The sequence below is a fragment of the Rutidosis leptorrhynchoides genome, chromosome 4 (genome assembly GCF_046630445.1).
Source record: "Rutidosis leptorrhynchoides isolate AG116_Rl617_1_P2 chromosome 4, CSIRO_AGI_Rlap_v1, whole genome shotgun sequence".
In the NCBI taxonomy this organism is placed as follows: Eukaryota; Viridiplantae; Streptophyta; class Magnoliopsida; order Asterales; family Asteraceae; genus Rutidosis; species Rutidosis leptorrhynchoides.
The window spans coordinates 518,743,813-518,757,342 of record NC_092336.1 but is presented as its reverse complement, the minus strand read 5'-3'; the positions used below and the strand labels follow the sequence as shown (position 1 = coordinate 518,757,342).

The 13,530-nt window shown below is 30.6% G+C and overlaps 1 protein-coding gene across 3 annotated transcripts; it reads right to left on the bottom strand.

Annotated features, from left to right (window-relative positions):
* Positions 1 to 259: 259 nt before the first annotated feature.
* Positions 260 to 2,262, bottom strand: LOC139844879 (uncharacterized). Of its 3 annotated transcripts, none has more exons than XM_071835101.1 (4): positions 2,008 to 2,262; positions 1,446 to 1,804; positions 1,163 to 1,352; positions 260 to 984 (listed from the first exon to the last, which is right to left on the bottom strand). In XM_071835101.1, the coding sequence occupies exons 2-4, from the start codon at positions 1,800 to 1,802 to the stop codon at positions 374 to 376; spliced, it is 1,158 nt and encodes a 385-aa protein (XP_071691202.1). In that variant the 5' UTR covers positions 1,803 to 1,804; positions 2,008 to 2,262; the 3' UTR covers positions 260 to 373. The 3 variants fall into 3 exon arrangements, with proteins under 3 accessions (XP_071691202.1, XP_071691203.1, XP_071691201.1); XM_071835102.1 differs by having other exon boundaries at positions 1,446 to 1,790; XM_071835100.1 differs by having other exon boundaries at positions 1,446 to 2,262.
* Positions 2,263 to 13,530: the final 11,268 nt, after the last annotated feature.

The window sequence follows — 13,530 nt, the reverse complement described above, 5'->3', positions numbered from 1 at the left end:
CACTCTCTGCGGCTGTCAACGAAGCAAATAACAAGCAAAAATTGCAAAGTACTATAATCAGCGTGTGCGTTCGCGCTCTTACAAGTGCGGTGACTTGGTTTGGCGTCAGAACGACGCAAGTCATGCGAAGGATACTGGGAAACTGAGCCCCCGTTGGGAAGGTCCATACAGGGTAGCGAAGGCAAACATCTTCTCTCTCCATAATGAGTACATTTGTTTGATAGATATAAAATGAACACTTGTGGATTGACCGAAGTAGTATCATTATAATATTTGCATTGCTTTTTATATAATATTTTGTTTTTTTACTCGTTAGAAAATAGAGTAAACTAAAAAAAAAAGGTAAAAATAATTTCAAAATTTGTTTATTCCTTCATGCTTTCTCTCTAAAGAGAGAAGCTAATCCGGTAACCACTAATTTACTTCCTCTCTCTACATTCCTCGGTTTTATCGCCGGAGGCTGCCACGTCCCAACCGCCAGCGTCTCAAAACCGTCATCGGACTTTCTTTCACTTCCATGACCTTGACTCACATCAGTTAACCCCAACGACGTCGTTTCCTCTTCAAAAATCATTTCAAAAACACCGCACTCCGACTCAACCGCCTCATCACAAAAAACCTGTTTCGGTACTGCATTTGCATCAGGTGTTGGCGGTGGAGTCGGCGGCATCGGAGGTAGAATCACCGACACCGGCGACGGTGTACGGATGTGTGACGACATCCATTTAGATCTCATGTAATCGAATTTCCGCCATGGAGGAACGTGCATTCCTTTCTTCTTCAAGCTCAGTTTCGTTGCTTCACAAACAATTGAAATAATCTGTTGCAAGCGATCGGCTTCACCGACGAAGATGTACGGTAACCATTGAAGGATTGCTTTATAGTTTCCGGTTGGTCGAGCTATTTCAAATTCAGATCTAAAGTCTATATCAATTATTATCCTATCTCCTTCTTCATCGATAACATCTATGTATTCATATTCACCTATAATAAAATAAAACATAAAACATAAATAAATAATAATAAATATAAATACTAAAATTGAAATTAAAACTGTATTCCTACGGAATTGTAATTGAATTTAGACACTATGCGTGTCTAGATTCAATGCCAATTCCGCGAGCCAAAAGGGGCCATAAAAAGATTGATATACATTTAGTACCTGCAGGATATGAAGATGTTTTCTCCCAATGAGATTTACAAACTGAAGCATCGTAACCGAATATTACTAATCCACCAGCAACAAGTTTCCTCAAATCATCTTTTCGTTTACAAATTTTGTTTTTCTCGACGATTTTTGAGGTGTCTGCTAACAGATTCCGCTGAGTAATATTCGAACACGCCGTCAAGCTCTATATGAACAAATCAATTTAAGTTTTAATGTTACGATAATTAGTTAAATTAGATTGTAATTCGCGTTTAGATTACGGAATTTAGTGATTTACCTTTAGAGTTTCATTTGAATCACCGAAGAATCCAGCAGTAGAGAGATCGAATTCGTCGTCGGAAATATCATTAATGTTTCCATTAAAACAATTGCAACGATTACGGCCGCATTTCGGCTTTTCAGGAACTGTATCTTCAATGAAATTTTGAACCATTTTAGCCAAACAAACAGAACTCGGTTCGAATTCAACTTCTTTTACTTCACTGCTTGATTTTTCAGAATTATTCTTTCGATCAAAAAGCCTTTTCAATCTAGATTTCAAAACCGGTTTCACTGTCACCGGAGACTCGAAATTAACCGATTCTTCGAAAGTTTGAATGTCAATCGGTTGAATCTTCATCATCTGGAAAGGCATAGCTGTAGTTTAACTAATTATATAAATCTGATTTGATAATAATGAGATCAGTTGATTGAAATAAGAAGTGGTTAAATAGTACAAAATTCACTAAATGTGTACAGAGTTTCAGGTTTGGGAGAGATTATAAAACGAAGCAATCAATGCAACGGCGGATTGAAATAACTAGGTTACGTGTTCGAATCGCCGAAAGTAAAATTGATACCTTTTTTTGGTCTAGGTTAGTTAAATCAGAAAGAAACGGATAACTTTTTAAACGCGAAATAGAGAACTTAGTTTAGAGTTTTTCATGAAGAATGTGACGGCGATGAACAGGCACTTTAACATTAGGAAGTAGTTTGGAAGAAGAGATTATAGTTGCCGGAAAAATCATTTTCCGGCGAGATTATTGGTGGTGTTGATAGTGATGGTGAAGAGTTGTTGGTTTTTTGTCTTTTTTTTCTTTTTTAGTTTCGTGAATTTTTGGGGTGAGTGAAAAAATGGTGTCAGTTGATAGGTTTATATGCAAAGAAAGAAATGGGAGTGGATATTAAGAGGAGTGCGTACGTGGATAATAAAACAGAAAGATGCTGACGTGGTCTGGATTATCCAATTATTGATTGAGGGTCACGTGCTGTGTAGGTAATTACGTTACGTGGATCAGTGAGTATCTGGCATCAATCAACGTCTATGTACAAAGTTTGAAAACACATCGAAACGGGTCGATACCTTAAAATTTTAAGAAAGAAGTTGAGACGAAAGTTAACTGACGTTTACTTTTACATATATAACATATTTTAAAATCAAAAAATTTCTGTAGATAAATTTGTATCTATAATCGCTATTACCGTTAATATAATTAAAAAAGTGACACTAAACTAGGTCAATTTTAACCGAATTTTTGACTTTTGACCAGCACACCTGACCTTTCCTGCATTTGAGTCAACTTCTGACTGTTGACTGACATATTAGAAGACAGGACGGGGTCGAGACGGGCTAGTCACCAAAACACCGCAACGGCCATCTCAAAAAACGCAATGAACGTCGTTTACAACATTGATTTGTACATGTTGATTGTAAATAGAGATGAGCGCCGATACCTGAATTTCCGATATCGTATTTGTATCGTACCTGTAGTGTATAGAACCGGTACCGTATCGCTACAATCGGTACAGTATTTGGTACCTATATAGTCAATAATTTTGAACGCGGTACTTTTGGTACGATATCGGTAATTTCTCGTTTTTGTACAGGATGCCACATTACAAACATATATAGTTAAGTTATTCAAAGATATAGTACGGTTTGGCGTATTTTTTTATTTATAGATTTATAGATATTGATAAATTATTCATGTTATCAGTTTGACGGAAGTTTGATTTAGACCCGAAAATTTAAGTAATTTTTTTTCCCATTTTTATCATTAAAATCTATGGTAAGTTTGATTTAAAAACTTTTATCGTAACTTTTGTTTTACTATGAATTTATGTTGAGTCATTCTAATTTTTTAGAATCTTTATATAAACATACGATTCCCATAAGGTTGTCATATGATTTTATGATTTGGTAGTTCTAATTTTTACAACGTGAATTTTTAATTACTCTATAATTTCATTCATTTCAAATCTCTTAAAGTACATATAACTTACGATTATCCACGTTTATGTAATTTATATGTAGAGTCTTCATGTAATAGTTTGTAAAAATAATAATTATTAGTTAACGATTTCGAAACGTCATTGCAACATTAATAGGTCTTAAGCTTATTAAAACATGCATGAATTAATATTTAATATTTTGTTACTTACTTCGGTATCGTATAGGTATAGTACCTATTTTTACCGTACCAGTACCGAAACAATAATAACAGTACTGTGACGACCCGGAAATTTCCGATCAAATTTAAACTTAATCTTTATATGTTTCCGACACGATAAGCAAAGTCTGTCATGTTGAGTCTCAAAGTTTTTGAACTGTTTTATGAAATCATTTGACCTTGATTATTACCGACGATTCACGAACCTTTGAATTGTAAATATAAATGTGTATATATATAAATATATATATATATATATATATATATATATATATATATATATATATATATATATATATATATATATAATAAACTAGATATATTAATGAACTATTTTGTGAATAAAGATAACTTAAAACAACTAAAACTTGTTATTTAAATATATAGAGTATATTGAATATAAATGATTCCGAATATAATTTGTCAACGTTAACAAAGTATTTAATGTATAATGTTATACTCTGGGATAATTGTTCAATATATATAATTAATACATTTATTTACTAGATATGTAAAACATAATTAATTGCGTAGTAGTTGAAGTATTTAGATATATATATATATATACATATACAAATGATGGGAGTACATAATTATTGATGGTATGTATATATATATATATATATATATATATATATATATATATATATATATATATATATATATATATATATATATATATATATATATATATATATATATATATATATATATTAAATATTAAATATATGTTATTATATATTATATGATAATACATAACTAATAAATTGTAATATTAATATATGTAATTACAAGTTAAAATATTGTTATTAGATTAATATTTTTATTATTACTTTCATTAAAGTATAAATATTAACATCAATATTAATATTAGTAGTATTAATATTATTATTATTAGTAGTATTGTTACATTTATAGTTAAAAAGTTATGATTAATAAAATAAAGATGATAAATATAAATCTTATTATAAGAATCATTAAAACTATAATTTTAATTATTGTTATGATTATTTAAATACTATTATTACTAAAAATCATCATTTTTATTATTATTATTAGTATTTTATTTCATTTTATGATTACCCTTATAATTATTATTAATATTATCCTTATCAATATTATTATTATTATTAAGATTACTTTAAACATTATTATTAATAAATATTATTATCAGTATTATTATTAATTATTATTATTAATAGGATTATTATTATTAATATATTTATATTTATATTTATTTATTTATTATATATATATAAAGCAAATAAGAACCAAATCAGTTATATATATCGATCAGTTTCTTCTTTTTCTTCTGTTTTCTATTCACCTGTGAATGTATGTCGAGGTTCATTTTTTTATATACAGCAACTCATTCATAAAAATCAATCAATTATCTCTACACAAAAATATATCTGTTAGTATCTGTTATAAAAATTTTGTTCCTAAATTCTGTTCGTGACCTTCAAACCCAAAATTCACGAATCTTATTCTAAAGCTTCTCAATACAAATTAAACACTGTAATTCGTCCACTTTATGAATCATAAACCCCTCAAATTATCAATACATTTTTCAGTAACATATTTACAGAAAACTTGATTAAAGTTCAGTGTTCATATTCATCTTTGACCCACTTAGCCTCCGGATTGATTTATAACGATTTGAAGAAAAATAAAAATGCAGAGTGGTTAGGAATCCCTTACTCAAACTAATTGCAAAGTTTCAGTCGTTAATTTACAAAATCGAGTTCGAATTTGAAGGTCAAACTTTTAATTTCAAAAGTCAACAAAATAGTTCATCGTGAAATTTGATTTCAATTTGATGTTTTAGGTTCAATTAAGGATACAGTTAGTTTCAAAATAAGTTTTTCAATATATTTCATGTTGAAAGTATGATCTAAAACGCTCTGGAAATTGAAATTCGATTTAAGGTTCATGAGGTTCTTGAAAAATAGCTGTTACAGCTTTTTCTTCTGTTTCTTTTCTTTTTAATTAATATAATAGACTTCTAAACGTTTCTGTATCAATTATAATTCCTAAATTAAATATAGAGCTCGTAATTGTTGGAATTGAACTCTGGTTGAAATACTGGAAGAAGAAGCTTAGAACATATAGTAATACGGGTTATATTTAAAATCGAGGGGTTTAATTCCAGAAAAACGAGAATGGTCCATTGGTTAAGTGTGTTAACGGTTGAGTGAGAGGTCTTGGGTTCGATCCCAACTTGCTGCAATTTTTTTTAAAAAGGGGTTATAAAGGTAGATTTCATTTCTTTTAAATTGTTATTATTGTTATTATTATTATTATTATTATTATTATTATTATTATTATTATTATTATTATTATTATTATTAATTATTGTTGATATTGTAATTATCATAAATATTAGCATAAGTAGTAAGTATCGTTATTATTATTTTGATTTTAGTTACAAATATGGTTATTACTATTATTATTTTAGTATTATAATTATTAACATTATTATTACAAATATAAGAATTTCGATACACTTTTCATTTATTATTATTGCAGATATAAATATGATTTGCATTATTATTAAGGTTATTACTAATATCACATTTATATTACAAGTATTAAACACGTTATTATCATTAAAAATTTTATAAGTATTATTAATCTTATCATTTAAGTATTATTCTTATTAGGATTATGGTTATTAATGTTATTATTAATATTATCATTAAAATCAAATAAAACTTTTAATTACTATATTATCAAGTATATAGAAATATACATATAAATAATATTACATATAAGTAGGAATATATTATATTAACAATTTTTATATAAATATTCATATAAAACAAATTAGGTATATATATATATATATATATATATATATATATATATATATATATATATATATATATATATATATATATATATACATATGTATATACATATGTATGTATGTATGTATGTATATGTATATGTATATATAACTATATATAAATAATAATCATTTTCAAATATATATACAAATTAAACAAATAATATATAAAGTTATAATATATGAAATTGTTCAATTACGATTATATGTTTTAATATATATACGAATGATATAGGTTCGTCAATCCGAGGCCAACCCTGCATTGTTCAGTTGTTCAATATAGTCATATGTATTTTTACTACAAAATACATTAGGTGAGTTTCATTTGCTCCCTTTTTAAATGCTTTTGCAATATATATTTTTGGGACTCAGAATACATGCACTGCTTTTACAACCATTTTACGGAATAGACAAGTACTTAAAATTACATTTTAGGGTTGGATTATTAAATCGAATATCGCCCTTCAAGTCTGGTAACCTAAGAATTTAGGGAAATGGCCCCTAATTGACGCGAATCCTAAAGATAGATATATGGACCGTGACAAGTCCCATTCGGGGTACGAATGCTTTAGTACTTCGAGATTATTATACAAACGAGAGGTTCTGTTTTGGGGATATTCTATGCATTAAGTTAACGTCGGTTACCAGGTGTTCAATCCATATGAATGATTTTTATCTCTATGCAGTTTGCGAAATGCCTGATATGAGAATGATGTTTATGAAATATGAAAATCTTGTGGTCTATTAAAATGATGAAAATTATCGATTATGATAAACTAATGAACTCACCAACCCTTTTGGTTGACACTTTATAGTATGTTTATTCTCAGGTACGAAAGAAATCTTCCGCTGTGCATTTGCTCATTTTAGAGACATTACTTGGAGTCATTCATGGCATATTTCAAAAGACGTTGCATTCGAGTCGTCGAGTTCATCAAGATTATTATCAAGTCATTTATAGTTTAGATATATTACGAAATGGTATGCATGCCGTCAACTTTCAATGTATTGAAAGTTTGTCTTTTTAAAAACGAATGCAATGTTTGTAAAATGTATCATATAGAGGTCAAGTACCTTGCAATGAAATCAACTATTGTGAATCATTTATAATCGATATGGACTTCGTCCGGATGGATTAGGACGGGTCGCTTCAGTTGGTATCAGAGCGGTGGTCTTAGCGAACCAGGTCTTGCATTAGTCTGTCTAACTGATAGTCGTTAGGATGCGTTATCGAGTCTGGACTTCGACCGTGTCTGCATGTTAAAAGTTTTGCTTATCATTTCTTGTCGAATAATCACTTGCTTATCATTCTTAGTCTAGACACATCTTACTGCATTGATTGCATGAATAGTGTATAGACAAATTCATATCTTAGCGTATCTGCTAATCCATATCTTAGCGTATCTGTTACTTTAGACTTTATCTGACATGTTTCCTTAATTCCCTCCGTAATTTATGGGATCTTCTGTACTATGTATAGGTATTCTATGTAAGTAGAATATCATCCGATCACCGAAAATCATTTCATATCGCAACCTTCCTTATTCAATTGTACGAAATAGAACTTGTCACTAATCCAAGTCCCTCGGATTCCGACATGGAGTCCCACTCAAGCTCCAAAAAACAGCGTGACCGGGATGGACCAACCAATCAGCCATCATCTATTCTGGATGAATTGGGGATGGGTTCGTAGCCTACTTAGTCATTGGAGACAAGAAGAAGGCGATCCCTTTCATCCACCATATTGTCCTCTTGACGAAGAACCTGAAGCACTTACCGGCGAACCTGTCCGAAACACCAATTTCTCTCTCATTTCCAGAGTATCTCGTCACGATCATATACTATACCAAATTCTAGATCTTATTTATCCGCTCGTCCGAACCGACAATCACCCCGGTGTAATAGAAGAAGTCAACGAGCTTCGCGCTCTAGTAGTGGCTTTGGAGAATATGGTACGAAGGTTACAAACACCAGCAGCATAAACAGTACCACCATCAGCAGCACCAACATCATAACCAGTAACACCTCAACATTACAATCTGTACCTCGAACATCAACGTCATACGTACCATAGATATCAAGGAGAACCAACAACATAAGTTTCAACATCACATACCCAATATCTCATTCTGTACCTCGAGTATAATCATCGTTCTACGAATCATTCTACCTTATTTATCTTCGTTCGACATGGCGATTATATAATCTTTAATGTTTTAGAGATTATATATTCTTATTCTAACGGTAAATCAAATGAGTCTAATATAATATTAACTCATTAAATCCATGATTACATCTAAAGAAAATATATATGTATATATGTTTTCATAAAGATTGTAATTAAAAATTCTTTTGTACAAACTGTTAATGATGAAAATATTTTAACGGGTAGGTAATACCCAAGGAATATTTATATTTCACATTAATAAATTACATTGTACATTCTTCGAATCTGATTCAACAAGCCATTTACTATCCTACTTACATCCACAGATATACGTATCCGTTCACCGCAGAATAACCCTTTTCATTAAATTTCATATTTGGATTTTGACCTATCAGAATCCAACAAGTGGCATAATGAAGAAAAAATATTGGACAAAATAAAATTTGTTAGAAACAAACAAATTAACTATGAGAAATTTTGTTAAGAATCAACGCTAACTGTTCCTAGCTAATTGTTCCTAGCTAACTGATTACATTTTATTTATCGCAATTTACATTCTTGCAATTTTATTTATCGTCATTTAATTTCTGTTATTTACTTTACGCACTTAATTTATCGTCATTTAATTTCTGTTATTTATTTTACGCACTTTAAATATCAGGACACGTATACAAGGTTTTGACATATCATATCGATGCATCTATATATATTATTTGGAATAACCATAGACACTCTATATGCAGTAATGATCGAGTTCTCTATACAGGGTTGAGGTTGATTCTACAATAATATATATAGTTTGAGTTGTGATCGAGTCTGAGACATGTATACGGGTCACGATACGTATTAATTAATTCGAATATTATATATTAAACTATATATGAATTATTTGACTGTTACTGTGGACTATCGACTGTGGACTAAGAACATTGGACAATCAAATTGAATTAAAATATTGATTATAACATATGAAACTAAACAATTCTTCAAGTTTGCCACTTGATTTCATTCTAAACCTCATTTGTATCTTGGCGATTCCAATCTGTGTACAAACCATTCATAATTCTTGAAAACACATCAATTGAGAGGATGAACCGACCGTACTTCATCTACGGAAGAAAAGATCGATGCATATAGTCATGCACCTGAAAACACTCGGAACCTGATTAAATGTTTAACACGTCTCTGTGTTAGCTCCTTTGGCATTGCTATTATCGAAAATAACATTGCAATTTTTTTTCAAATTAGCCAATTTTGTCACAGCTCCAACAAGTTAACTTCGACTTTTCACTCGGATTAGCTTATCATAACCCCAATATATAAGTTGTCTTTCGTCATCGATACCGGGAAACCGTTTATATCTTACCACATTAGCAGTAAATTTACCAACAACTCCGTTGATCTTTGACTTTCCGAAAAATCACTATATTCAGTGAAACCCTATCATTTATCCATTTACATCTTATAACGAGAATTACTATACCAACTACCAGGAATTAGCAAATCAGTATTTTGAAATCTCGCAGCATGTCTACATCAACAGTTATAAGTATACATATAATCCTTATCTTTTAGAGTTAGGATCTTCTACTCTGAAATTCTGAAAAGCACCCAGTCTACAAATCAATACCACAAATTCTGGAAAAAAACTGAATACAGCAGCAAAAACTGTACATGACCTTAACCGTCGAAATTTTGATGATAAAGAATGGAGTATTTTAAACACCCAATAGAAAATTTAGTACCGAAAAGCGGATTATACGAAACTATGAAGGAGGCCGTAGACAAATCACAAAGAATAAGTTTAACTTTAAAGAATCCAAATGATTCAATGCCTGCTGAAGTCTTTAGTGAATATTTTGCTCCTTACCCCAAACCCTTGCGGACAATAGTCTCCATCATCATTTGATCTTAGATATTCAAAGATATTATCGTATCTTTCATTATAAATATCCTCGATATTTCTGAATATATTTTCATAACTAATCTTATCTGAAATCATTTATCTCTTTGAGCTATCAGTGTTACATCATTTGAGAAACTATTAGTTTCTATATTCTGTAAACTTTTGAGTTTAAAATACGAATGTTTTGAAGTAGTGTTGGGAACTGATGCATGAGTTAGTATAATATAATGACACTTGATCAACGTGATTATATTACAGTAAGTCATGCTGAGTTTCTAATGGGACGTGATGATTCACAGATCATAACGTTATCATGTGCCATGTTACATAACTCTTTCATTCTGCTTAACTTCTGAACATTTCAAGAAAATATATTCTTGATAGTTCTATTCTCAGTGATTCAGGTAATTTGACAAAACAAATCGTGCTACTACCTTCCTTTCTACCATGTATATTATGAAAATTTGAAACTCCATACCTATAATTTTTGGACCATTACTTGCGAAAAGTAAACAAAAGCATGAAGCTCCGAAATAGAAAGAGGGTATAAATCGCAGCAAATAAGAGAGCGCATTAACGGTGTATGACAATAATTATAGGAGACAGAAGCAGGGACATTGAAATATAAGGGAAGATATAAAATTCAACAACAACGCAGAAATTACAAACCATGGATATTAATACGAATGGAAATATAAAGACACTGTATAATTAAGAATAGTATCACCCCAAGGTAATAGTAGAAGTAAACAGATTCTTCTGGTGGAAGATTGAAAAGAAGGATGACAGAAATGATAATTAGAAAAATATCAAGAATTAGTACTGGATGAAGCATTTTCACAATCTTTTGGATGTATGAACTAAGAAAGAAAGTATGGGAATGGTGAGGATAATAAAACGAAAGAGGTAAATTTATAATGGGAATATCAGACAAAGAAATCGAGGCAGATGATCGCATTTAATTAAAGAGATCCTAATTTCCTTATTCACCGAAGAATCAAATCTTTTAGATTTCGAAGATTTTGTTTAAATCCCTTGAATTCCGGAATTCAACCAAGACAACGTCAAAAGTTAAAACGCACCTTATTTTCTAAAACCAAACGTAACTACGTCACCGGTTAAGACGAATTCCTATTCCTCATTTCACTATGTTATAATAGCTTCAACCATACGCTTCGAGTAAACGAATTGTTTATTCCATATTACTCAATAATGATAAAACTCTATTTATCAACTCATATTCGTCATGAAAACATTTTTAGTGTTAACCATGATGACCACACTCAAATTTCGGGACGAAATTTCTTTAACGGGTAGGTACTGTGACGACCCGGAAATTTCCGATCAAATTTAAACTTAATCTTTATATGTTTCTGACACGATAAGCAAAGTCTGTCATGTTGAGTCTCAAAGTTTTTGAACTGTTTTATGAAATCATTTGACCTTGACTATTACCGACGATTCACGAACCTTTGAATTGTAAATATAAATGTGTATATATATATATATATATATATATATATATATATATATATATATAAATGATTATATATGTAAATAACTATATATAATAAACTAGATATATTAATGAACTATTTTGTGAATAAGATAACTTAAAACAACTAAAACTTGTTATTTAAATATATAGAGTATATTGAATATAAATGATTCCGAATATAATTTGTCAACGTTAACAAAGTATTTAATGTATAATGTTATACTCTGGGATAATTGTTCAATATATATAATTAATACATTTATTTACTAGATATGTACAACATAATTAATTGCGTAGTAGTTGAAGTATTTAGATATATATATATATATATATATATATATATATATATATATACATATATAAATGATGGGAGTACATAATTATTGATGGTATGTATATATATATATATATATATATATATATATATATCTATATAAATATTAAATATTAAATGTATGTTATTATATATTATATGATAATTTTTTTTTATTTTTTTTTGAAAGGCAAGTAAGTTTTATTCAAATATAAAAAGTACACGAAACAAACTAGCAAGGAGCTAGACAAGACACGAGGCTACAAGCGACCGCACAATTAAAATGCACAACCAACCAACAACATGAAGCTATAGGAAACACACAAGCACAAGGACATTAAAAGCAGCACGACACGACATGACAACTAAATAAACTATGATTTCGAATCAGATGACGCTCAGGAAGAGCAACATGAGCAACAATCGATATCCTCTTCTGAGTCATTCATGACGTTCTCGATAAAATATCTTTCATGCCATCGAAAATTATCCCGACATCGGTTGCGCTTCATATTTCTCCTACCCCACACATATTTAATGAAATGACTTTTAATCAAAGGGTGAGCTTTTTTCCCCTTAACACGAAAATGAGCTACCGTGGTATATGATGAACAAGGGGACACGTCATGCAAATCAGTACAATCTATTCCGATTGGGCTAGGGTTACCCACATCACGTTCGTCTGAACCTAGGCCCACCCCATTTGGGGCATGATTGACCATATCAGAATCACAAGGTTGGTCTGGCCCAATTGAAAGCTCCGGCCCAGATTGATTTTGAAATTGAAAATAACTCATTGGGAATTTCACACACATGCTATTACTTTTCTCGAGACCCGCACATCCCACATTGGAAGCCGCATCAGAGTACATCGGACATTGAACATCATCCGGCAACGGATCGCCGTCAAACTTGGATTTCGTTGCTGAAGGATCATCGGACGGAGACGGAGCCAAGTTTTCATAACATTCAACCTGTGTAATCTCACCTTCTTCAACCTCATCATCATCGACTTCATTGATACTCACTGTTGGTGTCTCGATACTAGGCTTATCAACAGGAGTTTTCCTGATATCTTCATCACCAATCACACCCACATTTGCCGATACATTATTCTCACATGATGATTCAAAACCCGTACGTGACGATTCATTATCTCCAACCTTAGAAACTTTGGCCGGTTCCGATTGAACACCCCCGT

What these genes read in the sequence shown, in the direction of transcription:
- LOC139844879 (XM_071835100.1), bottom strand. Translation starts at nt 1,802, where the DNA reads ATGCCTTTCCAGATGATGAAGATTCAACCGATTGACATTCAAACTTTC. An exon ending in ATTCAAATGAAACTCTAAAG is followed by an intron (nt 1,353 to 1,445) that starts GTAAATCACTAA and finishes TTGTTCATATAG; the next exon opens with AGCTTGACGGCGTGTTCGAA. An exon ending in AACATCTTCATATCCTGCAG is followed by an intron (nt 985 to 1,162) that starts GTACTAAATGTA and finishes ATTTTATTATAG; the next exon opens with GTGAATATGAATACATAGAT.